This window comes from Passer montanus, unplaced genomic scaffold (assembly GCF_014805655.1).
Source record: "Passer montanus isolate IOZ18808 unplaced genomic scaffold, ASM1480565v1 scaffold15, whole genome shotgun sequence".
Lineage (NCBI taxonomy): Eukaryota > Metazoa > Chordata > Aves > Passeriformes > Passeridae > Passer > Passer montanus.
This window is the reverse complement of record NW_024362051.1, coordinates 7,251,500-7,263,282: the sequence shown is the minus strand read 5'-3', so window position 1 is coordinate 7,263,282 and position 11,783 is coordinate 7,251,500. Positions and strand designations below refer to the sequence as shown.

Below are 11,783 nucleotides of genomic sequence, written 5' to 3'. Positions count from 1 at the left end.
TTGGGAGGCAGGATAGTTTATATGATACTGAACTAATCAGGTTGATGTGGAAATTAATTTTATCTTCTGCACGGGACAGAGAGAGTGGAAGTGCCCCTGAGACCATCTGGGGTTTAAAACTCTGAGGAGCTGGAAGGAGCTGACTGCCTCTCTGTTCTCTTTGTAGCACTGTTTGTTACTCTTCCCAAATATTTATTGGATCATAGTGGTAATTAAATTTGTGCTGAAAATGTACAGAGCACTCTGTACTTAGTGTGACATGAAACCAGAGATCCTCTACACTGAAGCAGTACAGTGGCAGGTCTTGGCCACAACACCCCCCTTTGGAATGGGAGATAATCCAAGAGACTTCTCTGTTGATATGGCACTTGCAGAGTTAAAGCACAGGAAATTGTGAATTTTGGCTCCATCCTGTTTGACCATTTACACTATCTCCCCATCAATGTACCTGGCCTGGTCCTGGGAGATTGGATGGTGTCTGGATACGAGAGGTACAATTTAGTGCTCCCAACTGCTTGAGAGGGACTGCACAGTGATTTGTGAGCTCTCTGGTGATGGGTGAGATAAAGCTCTGCCTCCACCCTGGCCAGAGCTGGGCCAGGCTCCCCAGCACACCTTGGAGCTGGAGCTGAGTGCAGGCTGTGCCCTGACCATTCCTGAATTCCACGTTCAGCTCTCATAGATGAGAGAAAGAAATCAGTGTGCTGCAGTCAAAAGCATACAGATGTTTCTCAGGGAATTCTAATAGCAGGTTGGTTGGTAAAACAGAGGCTGAGCCTGGGATGACAGCCCTCACACCCTGTGGGGAAAAGCCCATGGGACAAGCAAGAAACAGGAGAGTGACGCAGTCCAGGCTGGGAAGCACAACTGTGTTTTTGCCCTGGGATAAATCTCATTAACTTAAGCACATAAAAGCATAAATGTATTGTCTTACTCCTGGACTCAAGCTGGCTTGAGCAAAGCCATCCTTGGAATCTCTTCCCAGTGCTCCTGTCCAGGAGTGGCTGGTGCTCCTGTGCCAGCAGAGATGTCCCCGGAAGCCACATCTGCAGCCTGCCCCTGACTGGAATTACCTGCTCTCCAGACACCTGTGGTGCAGCTGTAATGCTGGGAATGCTGGCACCTCGGGAGGTATTCAGGACTGAGTTAATTTAATTATTCTCCTGCTCATCGGCTTCAAAATCCACTTAGGGAGGAGGTGCCTTGTCCCTATCACCACTGATGGCAGCCAGCCAGCAGAAGTCTGCCTGGCAGGAATGGGAATGAAGAGCTGGGCCAGAGCAGGTTTAGCTTCAAGGCACTGGGCAAAAGAGAGAGAAATAGAAATCACTGCCTTTAAAACTGCTGACTGTGCTCTTGATGGATGATCCCCTGGAAGTGTCAGGCCAGGAGCCACAACTCTGTGAGTTAGTGAAGCCTGTGGAATTGAGAAGAAATGTGAGAAGAAGAAATGTGTCCAGGCTTGATCTGAGTCAATGAAGACTAAGATCACAACCCAACATTTCAGAGCAGGCACCTCATCAGAGCCCAGCTGGGTGCTGGCGGCCAGGCCAGCAGGGACAGGCAGTGCAGCCATGGTCCCAAGCAGAGCTTGCAACCAGCAAACTCAGCCCATGCATGGCCCGAGTTTGAGCCCAAGTGAGGTAACCCTTGTGCCTCTCCCCACTGTTTTACAGTCTTTCCACTGAGCTCATCATTACCATCTTTTATGGCATCCCATGTGCTGTTGAAAGCATCAGAGGAGGAAATGAAGGGCCCTTTACTGTCCAGGCTCTGTGCTCACATGTCCCCTGACGAGCTATTCTCTCCTGGCCGTGCCCACAAGGGTCTTCAATTAATATTGCATGGGACACTGAAGAAAGAATAGAGAGAGAAAGAAAAAGAATAGCTAAAATACAATTAGAGATCTCCCTGTCTGTTTCCCATCATGTCCTACTGCTTGTACAGATCTGCTGTCCCATTCTATGACAGATTTAGGCTTAGTCTCTTTAATTTTCTGGCTCTAACTCACTCTGTCCCACATGATTGCAACTCCTCTTTGCATCCTGACTGCATTTGGTGAACATTTCTTAGCTAGTGGCCATTAGTCTCTGCTCCTTACTTCACTTAGCATTACCACCACCTCCTCTCCTTTCCTCTCTGTGTTTTGGACCCTCTGGGAGGAATGAGCGTGGGTCCAAGAGCCCAATGAGTGTGGGTCCTGGTGCACACTTTAAAAGGGTCTTTTCTAATCTCCAGGAGTGTTTGGATCAAGTCCACTTTGTCAGGGAGAGCTCTTGTGTGAAACTGTCCCAGCAGCCACCTCTAGAGATACATAATTGTTTAATTAGGGAGCACCTCATCCTTCTTGTTCATAAAATATCAACCACTCTGTGTGTTTCTAAAGGGGGTACAGGATAGAAGAGCAAAAGAGAAGGAAGGAAGGAAGGAATTAGTTTTGAAAGTACATTGCAAGTCACATTTATCTGATTTTCTCTAATCTGTCAATCTTCTGTTATATGGCTGAACTCCTTGGGGCTTGTTTGAAAAGGGGGAATTTACTGCACTGTAAGCCAGCAGTGATTTGCAAAGTGGATTGTATCCTAGGAGAGAGCAGGGAACCAGAAAAAGAGGTGGGGAGCTTGTGAATCCCCCAGCAGAGGTGTAAATACACTGTACATCACCAGCTCCCTCCCAGCCACCCCGGGGGCGTTTTTGGAGGGGATGAACCTGCTCTGTGTCCACCTCCTGTGCCACATGGCCATACCAGAAATATGGACCAGCAAGTGGGCAATAAATTGACACCCTGGCTCTCTGTACACCTCCTTCTCCCTGGGAAAACCTTTGGAACCTTTCCCAGTAGAGCTGTGCTGGATCAGGACTCCCGGCTGGAAGTGCAGGATGAATTCCCTCTGAATATGCAGCATTCCATGGGAAGCACGGGCTCTCCAGCCAGGGAAAGCAGATGCGGCTGATCCCAGCAGACAGTTCTTGTAGGTGTCCTCCCCAGCTGAGAAATGGTTGGGAAACACTTGTAACTCTTTTTCTCAGGTGTTGCAAAGAGGATTTGTTTTGTAAATAGTGAAGCTGTTAATTGCCCTGACTTTATTAAGAGGGAGCCGAAAAGGTGTTAACAAGTTTTTGTTGCTCTGTGCTGGCGGTGAGCCAGCACCAGTCCCTCTGTAAGGGGAAGGTGGCAAAGTTGCTCTCAAAGTCCCTTTGCCCTCTAGAGAAAAAAAAAAAATAGGCACCCCTTTAGCCAAAGACTTGGGGTAATGTGTGAATTTTGTAGGAGGGATTTAACTTGAAACATCACACAGTTCAGCTCCAGGGGATTCACTTTCTGTCGAGTAACATGGGCTGGAGTGTCCCCAGGGCAGCACAGCTGGGAAGTCAGAGGTGGAAAAGAGCTTTAAAACTTCTCCCTAGGCACAGGTAGAGGGAAGCTCCTGCACGCAACTGTGGGAAGCACAGGAGTTCAGCAGCTTTGAAAATCAGCTGGTTTAGGAGTTTAGGGATCTAACTCTAGGTATCTCACTTAAAAATATACTGTTGAAAGCTAGAGTTGAGGTTTCCCAGGCACTAAAGTCACTGACTGGTCACAAAAATCTTTCCTGTATACTCCAACAAGCCACACACCCAAATCCTCCCATCTTTCCCTGAAAATTCCTGTTGATCAATCCCACAGAAGGCATGGAATGGATGCTTTTTCATCCTCCTCTCTGGGACTGGCACTAGCAGCAGGTAACCAGGGGCTGATTCAGGCCCTTTAACTTTTTTCCTGCTAAGAGCTGGTTTTGCAAGTGGAAAAGGACCTGTGACTGCTTTCTAAGAGTGCAGGGAATTGCTGGCACTGGCTGGTTTCCCTGCAGCAGATGCAGCGTGACCGGGAATCTTCGCTGCATATGAAAAGGTCACTTACCCTGCTCAAGAGAGGAGATTCTAACACTTGTCAGCTTGAGTGATGGAGGCTCTGCATGGAGAGCCATAATATTCATGTCAGAGAATTGCCAAGCCCTTGCGGAAGTGTTGAAGATGGATGGCCTGGGGATACACTCCTGACACTTTAATACTGGGGGAGGATACAGCACAAACATCTCATACAGAATTATAATCCATGAAAGGGCACTGGGGGCATCATTTAAAGGTAATCCAGCAGGCAAGGAGTTTAACAGCTGAAGGAAGCAGGCTGGGGGAATGAGGGATGCTGGTGGGATGCAGGGGGGGCTGTGGTGGGGCTTCGGGGGAGGGAAGAGCCCCCAGCTGGGGTGGGACCAGGGCAGGAGGGAGCAGTGCCAGGCCAAAACCCATCCACCTCCAGACTGCTTGGCAAAATCACCTGCAGAACCTGCACTTTGTGCATTAACAAATCTGATCCCCTGCTTGCTGATGGTCACTGCGCAGCAGTGTCCTGTTGAGGAGAGCCTGGGGCAGGTGCCTCAATCTCTGAGCAGAAGTGTCCCTGGCAGCCTGCTGGGAGGGGCTGTGGGGGCACACAGGGGCAACGATGGTGTGAATTCCCTGCCAGAGCCATCCCTGCACTCTCTTCTGTGAGAGGGGGCAAACAGCACAGATCCAGCTCCTGTGCCAGGTGACATCCTCAGCCCCCACAGCCCCAGTGGCTCTGAGCCCTGGGATGTGCTGGCTGTCTCCATTGGTACAGGCTGGCACCTGCACCCCAGACTTCACCCTCCTGCAGGCACTGGTGGAGGTGACGCCAGCCAAGGCCACCTGAGCTGTGCCCATGCTCCTGCCTGAGGGGGTGAGGCTCTGCAGGCATTCCCACCTGCTGGGAAGGGGAAAACAGAAGAAAACTGGGGGTTGCTGTCCCTGGTGAGGGTGCTGGGATGGACACCTGGACAGCAGCACAGCATGGCCAAGAGGCAGCTGGTGAAACAGGGACAGGGATAGTCCTGGGATAGATGGGAAGGGCTGGGAAAGCTTGTGGGCTTAGCCTGGGCTGTTATCATGGTATGAGCACCCAACCCTGACCTTCTGACCTGTGTTAGTTGAGCAGGCACCTCTGACATAAACCTGCCCTGGTCTCTGTTAATGCTCTAGCTGGAATATTATTATTTCATCATTTGGAGTATGTTTCCCTTTCTCACTAGAAATGGATTGTAAACCATCCCTCCCCCCAATAAAGACACAAATATACTGGGGGGACACTGGTGTTAAACCTCCAGAAAGGCAGTGGTGATGCTGAGCTGATTCCACAGCTGTTCCACAGATTTCTTATCACAGAGGATGCTGTATCCATGTCAGTGGCTGGTCAAACATGAAGATGCTGCTCCAGAACTATCCAAGTGGCTCCACAGCCCTGCCTAAAGTGCCCCTGCTCCAGGGGAGGAGCAGTGCTGGCAGCTCTTGAGGAACGGGCAGCAAGATTTTGCATTGAGCTCATGCAGCACCTGGCCCAGATTAAGACTTTTGGCTTTTCAATATAATAGGATCACCACTATTGCAATACTATTACTGTGGGACAGTGCCAGGTTCCTCCTCAAGGCTTTATGGAGCCAGCCCATCCCTTCCTCCAGGTTTGAAGGCATCACCAGTCCCTGCAAAAGCTCTCTGGCTGTGGTGGGAGAAGGAGCCTTTACAGAGCAGCAGTGACAGGACTGTGCTCTGCTGTGTGTGCTCGTGTTTGCTCTGACAGCTGCTCTGCAGGGGTAAAAAAGCTGCCCAGGTAAAACCACAGCTGAAATGATGAGCTCAGTCCTGTGGCATCCTCAGGGTTTGTTACCCTGTGCCCCATGGCATTTGTGAGGGTTATTACAGAAAGCACAGCAGCAGGCAGGGGTGTCAGGGCTCCCTGACAGTGCTGTGATGGATTAAGATGATCCTGAATTTCTATTGTTTTGTAGTGAATGTAGTGAGAATTGATGACTGGTGTATCCAAGCAACAAGGGGGAGGATGAGGAAGCTTCAGCTTCTCCAGGACTGTAATATCTCTGGCAAGGTGCCACTCTAAGCCATAGAGTTGGTTTTTGTATTTGTTCAGTCTTGGTATTTTCTCTGCAAGGTACAAAAAGAGAAAGGAATTCTGTGCCATGGCATGGTGTGTAACTTTCTCTTGAGTTTAGTTCAGTTTGCATTTGGTCTTTGGCTTTTGGGTGTGATTTGCTCGTTGCCTTAGAGAGTCTGGGAACCAGAAATGTAAATGGCTTTGATGACAAATTTGAGGAAGGACAGTTCATCTGCAGCATTTAAATACAATGGGGTGGATATGAATGCTGAGTTGGTGGGAAAGGGAGGGCTCAGTGAGAAAAGGATTGGTCTCAGCAGTGGGATCTCTACTTCCCTTTGCAGCCCCATTTCCCTGCCATGGAGCCTTTGTGGGACAGAGGTCTGGTCTGGGGCTGTTGCCACCTACAAACCTGTTGCTTCTTATTTTCTGTGTTAATGTTGGTTTGAAAAGGTGCTGCAGAGAAATGGGTAAAATGACGCAGAGCATGTCCTGCTCATTCCTGCTCACTGGGGGCCCTCATCTCCCAGGATTTACCTGTGTGTGTATGCAGCAGGAGTGTTTTTATGTGTGCTTGGGAGTTATCCTGGTGAAATAGTTTCCCTCCTCTGACAGCACATCAACAGGGACTGTCCTGTGTTCAGTGTAAGTTCATTTTGAGGGATTTTGGTGGTACCCTGTGCCTGCAGTTGCTGGGCTCTGGAGCACAGTCCAAACCAATATAAAAAGAGAGTCTAGGAGTAATATTTGTGCAAACAAATCAACCAGTGCTTGAGATGCAGGAAAGCAGCTTTGCTTGTCTGTTTTTATCACTCCCACTTCAGCCTAAATTTCTGGGGGTTGCAACAGCTGTTGTGGCAAAAATCTTGGGGTATTTTGATTTGGTAGGGTAAATTACTAGAAATAGCTACCCTGAAGGCAGCATACCCCCCCTAATTGATGGTGTCACCCTTCCAGCTTTAATAAAACCCACTTTTTATAAAATAACTGCATGGAAGTCAGCTGTGCTTCCCAAATGTGTGTTTTGCAAGCTGAGCTCCCTGATCTGGCTCTCGTGTGTGCCGAGGCTCTGTTTACACAGGGAGCCATAGGGAGACCTGGATAAAATAGCACTGAAGCATTTGCAGCGTGGGTGCAACGTGCTGGCAGAGCTGTAGGGTGATTTTTACACTCGTCTCTCCTCCTCCTCCCCTGGCTGGAGAGCAAACTGGGTCGAGCATCCTTGCCCTGCCCTGGGCCAGCAGCAGCAGCAGCGCTGTCCCCTCCTGTTGGCACCCGGAGCAGCAGGGAACCAGCAGACACATTCACAACTGTCCCCAAGTTTTCTCCCCTGCTCCAGTTCAAAGGGTTCCTCTCGTGCCTCCAAGAAATTTGCAGCGAGTGCCGGTGGTGACGCTTTCCACATCAAAGCGGGGCAGCCTCGCTTTGTCTGGGGGATGTCGGGTGGAGGTGAATTAAAGAGACTTCGGGAGCTTCAGAATCGGCTTTAGCCAGGCTGTGTCTGCATACTCAGCACTTGGAAAGGGCGAGATTACGGCGATAGGTACTAAAGCCAACCCTCCGGGGGCTGCAGGCTGGAGCCAATTTACTGAGATCCAGTTACTGAACTCATTGGCTTTTGGATTAATGATGAGGAAATTCGTGGAAGTGTTGGGTTTTACACAGAAAGGGACAATTTTGTACCTAAAATCATACTGCTAGGAAGCCAGAAAGGAAAAAGCCAATTATTTTCATTGTGGTTTATTGCAAAATACAGTCCAAAATCTAACTCTTAAAGGATACCTTAAAAATATATAGTGAAAACAGATTGTGCTAAGCAATAATACAATTTATTAATAAACAACATTAGGCATAAAGAATTCTGAATTCTTATCTGCTAATTTAAAACAAACAAAAAAAAGTATAGGAACTGTAAACTGCTTTATTTTATCCAGTACAAATACATGAAGCTATTGTCTATTTGGGGCAAGGCTTCTTGTGCCAAAATACAAAATTCAAAAAGGATGAGAAAAAAAAGGTGGGGAGGGAAATATGTAAACACTGGCTGTAAACTTTTCAAAGCCCTCAAAAGGCTGCAGCTGTGGTAATACACACCACGACACTGTCAAACCTCCTCTGACATCACAAAGTGCATAAGTTTTCCTCCAGAGATGCTGCCAAGCAGGTGCTGTGCACCAACGGCCGGGACCAGAGGCTGCAGGGATGGGATCACCTGGCTGGACCCACTTTTGGCCACAGCACCTTTCCCACCTCTCTGGCTGGGCCCGGAGCCCCGCTGCTGGCATTGGCAGAGCCACGGGCGAGGGCACAAGGGGCTGAGCCCACACAAACCATGAAAGTCCAACACACAGATAAAGTGACTCCCGAGAAGAAAGAAGCTGCTGGTAAATGCTGAGGAAGAAGCACGGAAGCAAGATGGACCGTGGTCCCTCAGCGCCCGCGCCTTGTGCTCCTCATCCCACTGCATCCATCCACAGGAGACCCCAGCACCTGACACGGTGCACCCTCAACCCTCCGGAGCTCAGCACGCTCCTTCCCCAGCGTGAGGACACCAGAGTGTCCCTATCTCCTGTGGCCCCTGCTCCTCTGCCTGATGTGGTTGGCGGCGGCGGAGTCGCGGCGGGTGCAGAAGTGCTTGGCCACCAGCGTCCGGCACTGCTCGCAGCGCACCGTGCAGCACCAGTGGAACTTGCAGTTGCAGCTGGACACCACCTCGGTCCTGCGCTCCTCCACGCGCAGCCCGCACTCGGTGCAGAGCCGCCGGCAGCTCCTCTTCTCCCACTGCGAGAGGTTCTTGCCGGTCTGCAGACACTCGCGGCCCTCGGTGCCCTGGTGGCCCAGGCTGGCGTTCCTGGTGCAGTAGTCAGGGGAGTCCTCCAGGAAGATGAGATCCGTGGCGTGGATGTGGTGGAAGGCGTGCGCCGTGGCCCCGCGGCTGTCGGCGCTGTTGCCGGCCCTCGCGCGCCTCTTGTCCATCTCCAGCTTGTGCGCTTGGTCGTATTTCAGCTTCAGGTAGTTGCCGACCTCGCGGAACTCTGCCAGCTGCAGCCAGCAGGTCTGGATGCTGCAGCTGCCCGACACGCCGTGGCACTTGCAGGCTCTCTTCATTGTGTCTTTCACCGCCTTGGTGGGGATGAGGTGGAGAAATTAGGAAATCTCAAAATCAGGCTCTACGGCGCTTGTAATTTGGGGACATTGCATCTAAAGTGTCAAGCTTGGCATGACTTCAGGTCCTTCCAAGAGCTGATGCTCTCAGTTCCAGGAAAACATCTGTCCCAGAGCTAAGTGGGCACAAACTACTGTCCCCAGCCCTTCCAGGAGAATTCAGGCCAGGAAAAAAGTACCTTTGTCAGGTCATGCCCTTCTCACGCCACTCACCAACATCAACCCATTCCCTTTCAGAGGTTTCATTCAAAATGTGTGAAACTGCTTTGGAATAATCATACCCAACCTCTCTTGCATCTCCTCCAGGCCAAGCACTTCACAGATATTATCTGCCTATCTCCCTCTGGTATTTATAAGGACCCAATCGCTGGTATCTATGTGAGATTAAGCCTTGACACACCCTATGAGATAGGTATGTTAAGTGTTGTCATCCTTGTTTTTACAGACAAGGAGGTTTGGCAAGATGTTGAGAGCTTCCATGGCCCAGGCAGGAGTGGGGGCAAGTCTGGCTGGCTTGTGAGCAGGGCCAGCTCACACCTGGCTTCCCGGCCAAAGAGCTTGGAAATGCATATTGCAAGAAAGGAAGGAAGGTAGTTCTGGCTTTGTTTTACAGACCAGACAAGCCTAGAGGTGAGTACAAATCCCATGCATTTCTGAATAAGTGGTGTGTGCCAGCAGTTAACTGCATTACACAGCTGCAGAAGCTGGAAGTGGGAACAACTCTTACTGTGATTCCCTGTGTTGAGGTTCAAGGCCAGATTCTGGCTGTGCTTTTTCCCCCACGCAACCACTACCTGGCCTAGATTTTCACAGGGGCCTGAAAATAGGCACCAGAACAGCCTAGATCTTGTATTCAATATAGACATTATTATTATTATTATTGTTATATTATTACTTACAAGTCTCCCGATTTCATTGTTGTGCAGGTTAATCAGCGCGCGGGTATCGTGTCCTGTTTCCAGGGCATCCACAAAGAGCTTGGAAACCTTCTCCCCAAACTCCACGTTGTCACTGCATCCTCCCCAGACCCAGCCTCGGCCACCTGCAGGACACACACAGCCTCAGGCACCGGCCTGCCCTGAAGCCCGTGGGGCTGTGTGGGGGACAGAGGGACGGGTCAGTCTGTCCTGGACGGTCACTCACCGACGCGGCCGTTCCTGGAGTCGTCGCAGCCGCAGCTGTCGAACTCGCCCAGGCTGCAGTTCCTGGTGAGGGTGTACATGACCCCGGCCGAGCTGATGGCGTGCACAAAGGAGGTTTCCCGGGTAGCTGGGGGAGAGGAGGGAAAAAATCTGTCACATGCAAAAGCTGTCACGTGCAAATATAGACATCAATCCCGGATTATCAGGAATGAAGATCTCCCATGCTGTGAAGGTGCAAGGGGAAAATACCCACACACGCTCTGTGCAAAAGGTAAGGTGCTACAGAAATGAAATGCTCATGGCTGGATCTTTTCAGGCTTCAGCATCACAGGCTACAGCAATTTGCTATCATATTATGCAGGTGTCCTTACAGGGGATGGAACTTCTTGCCAGGGGTAGGATTTTAAGGAAATGCCATGGCCCTGCTCTGGCCAAGGTGAGTTATTTCTCCTTTCACCTGACATGCAGTTCACCTCTGTCCTTCCCTGCCTGGGGGTATGTTGTGCTTTGATCTTCCCTGCTAGAGAAAATGGTCATTGATCCTTTGAACCTATGCTAACAGCTGTCTGCACTCACACTCCTAGTGAAGTCTTTTTTGGCTTTCTGAAGAGATTCAAACAGAGATGCTGCTCTGGGTGAAAGGAGACTTCTGCCCATTGAAACAGATAATATTGAAATATATCCACAGCTTTCTTATGAAGGCAGTTTCTCAGTGCATATCCCTGGTTTCTCCCTTTGCCTCTCCTGCCCTTCTCCCCACTGGAAGCTCGGGTGGGGATGCTGCACAAAAAGGGGTAGGAGCAGACCCGCAGGATCTGGGATCACTAGGGAAATGGTAGTGCCATTTATGACACCAGTTAATACAGATAAAGGAAGAACAGCTGTGATTTTGGGGACAGGAGGCCCTTTCCCACCAGTGGGCCGATCGGCAGCAGCAGCTGTGCAGAGCACGGCCCGGCCGGCCCCGAGCCCCGGGTGAGCGCACTCACCGCCGCGCAGCCGGTTGTGCGTGGAGAGCTGCAGGGCGCTCTCGGGGCAGTTCCAGCGCTCCCAGCCGAACTGGAACTTGCACTCCTCCATCCCGCTGTGCGCCCCGGCCGCCACGCTGCTGGAGAACGTCAGGTAAGCCTGGCACGGGAAACAGCGGGGTTAAAATCCACCCTGCTTCAGCGTTTGTCAGTGAAAACAGACATAAGCAGGTTGTGAGTCCTTTCTCTCTGCGCTTGGCAGGACTCGGAGCCGATATGCTCTGGGAAGTCTGGTTCCTTGGAAAGTACTCTTTCCCATTTGCAATACAAAATCACTCCACTAAAATTCCTGACAGTCTGTATGTTAATTACCTTAGGTCCTGTCATCAGAAAGTTATTCACAGACCTGAAACAGAGAAAATAAAATAAATCACCTTACCACAGGCTGAAGAGCATCCCTAAAAAATGCCCTTTCCACCGAGTTGGACCCTACCATGCTGCTGAGTGGAAAATGGCACTGTAGACCCCTGTGATGGAGAGGATGAGGAGGGTGCTTGTCTTCAT

At 50.5% G+C, this 11,783-nt stretch overlaps 1 protein-coding gene across 1 annotated transcript; it reads right to left on the bottom strand.

Moving 5' to 3' along the window:
* Positions 1–8,495: 8,495 nt before the first annotated feature.
* WNT8A (Wnt family member 8A) lies at positions 8,496–11,783 on the bottom strand. Its single transcript, XM_039701641.1, has 6 exons — positions 11,713–11,783; positions 11,592–11,625; positions 11,241–11,379; positions 10,253–10,378; positions 10,009–10,151; positions 8,496–9,067 (listed from the first exon to the last, which is right to left on the bottom strand). The coding sequence occupies exons 1-6, from the start codon at positions 11,781–11,783 to the stop codon at positions 8,507–8,509; spliced, it is 1,074 nt and encodes a 357-aa protein (XP_039557575.1). The 3' UTR covers positions 8,496–8,506.

Excerpts from the sequence above, each read along its gene's own strand:
- WNT8A (XM_039701641.1), bottom strand. The coding sequence starts at position 11,783 with ATGAAGACAAGCACCCTCCTCATCCTCTCCATCACAGGGGTCTACAGT. Across the intron at positions 10,152-10,252 it reads CTCCAGGAACGGCCGCGTCG|GTGGCCGAGGCTGGGTCTGG; the intron begins GTGAGTGACCGT and ends TGTGTCCTGCAG. Across the intron at positions 9,068-10,008 it reads ACAATGAAATCGGGAGACTT|GCGGTGAAAGACACAATGAA; the intron begins GTAAGTAATAAT and ends ATCCCCACCAAG.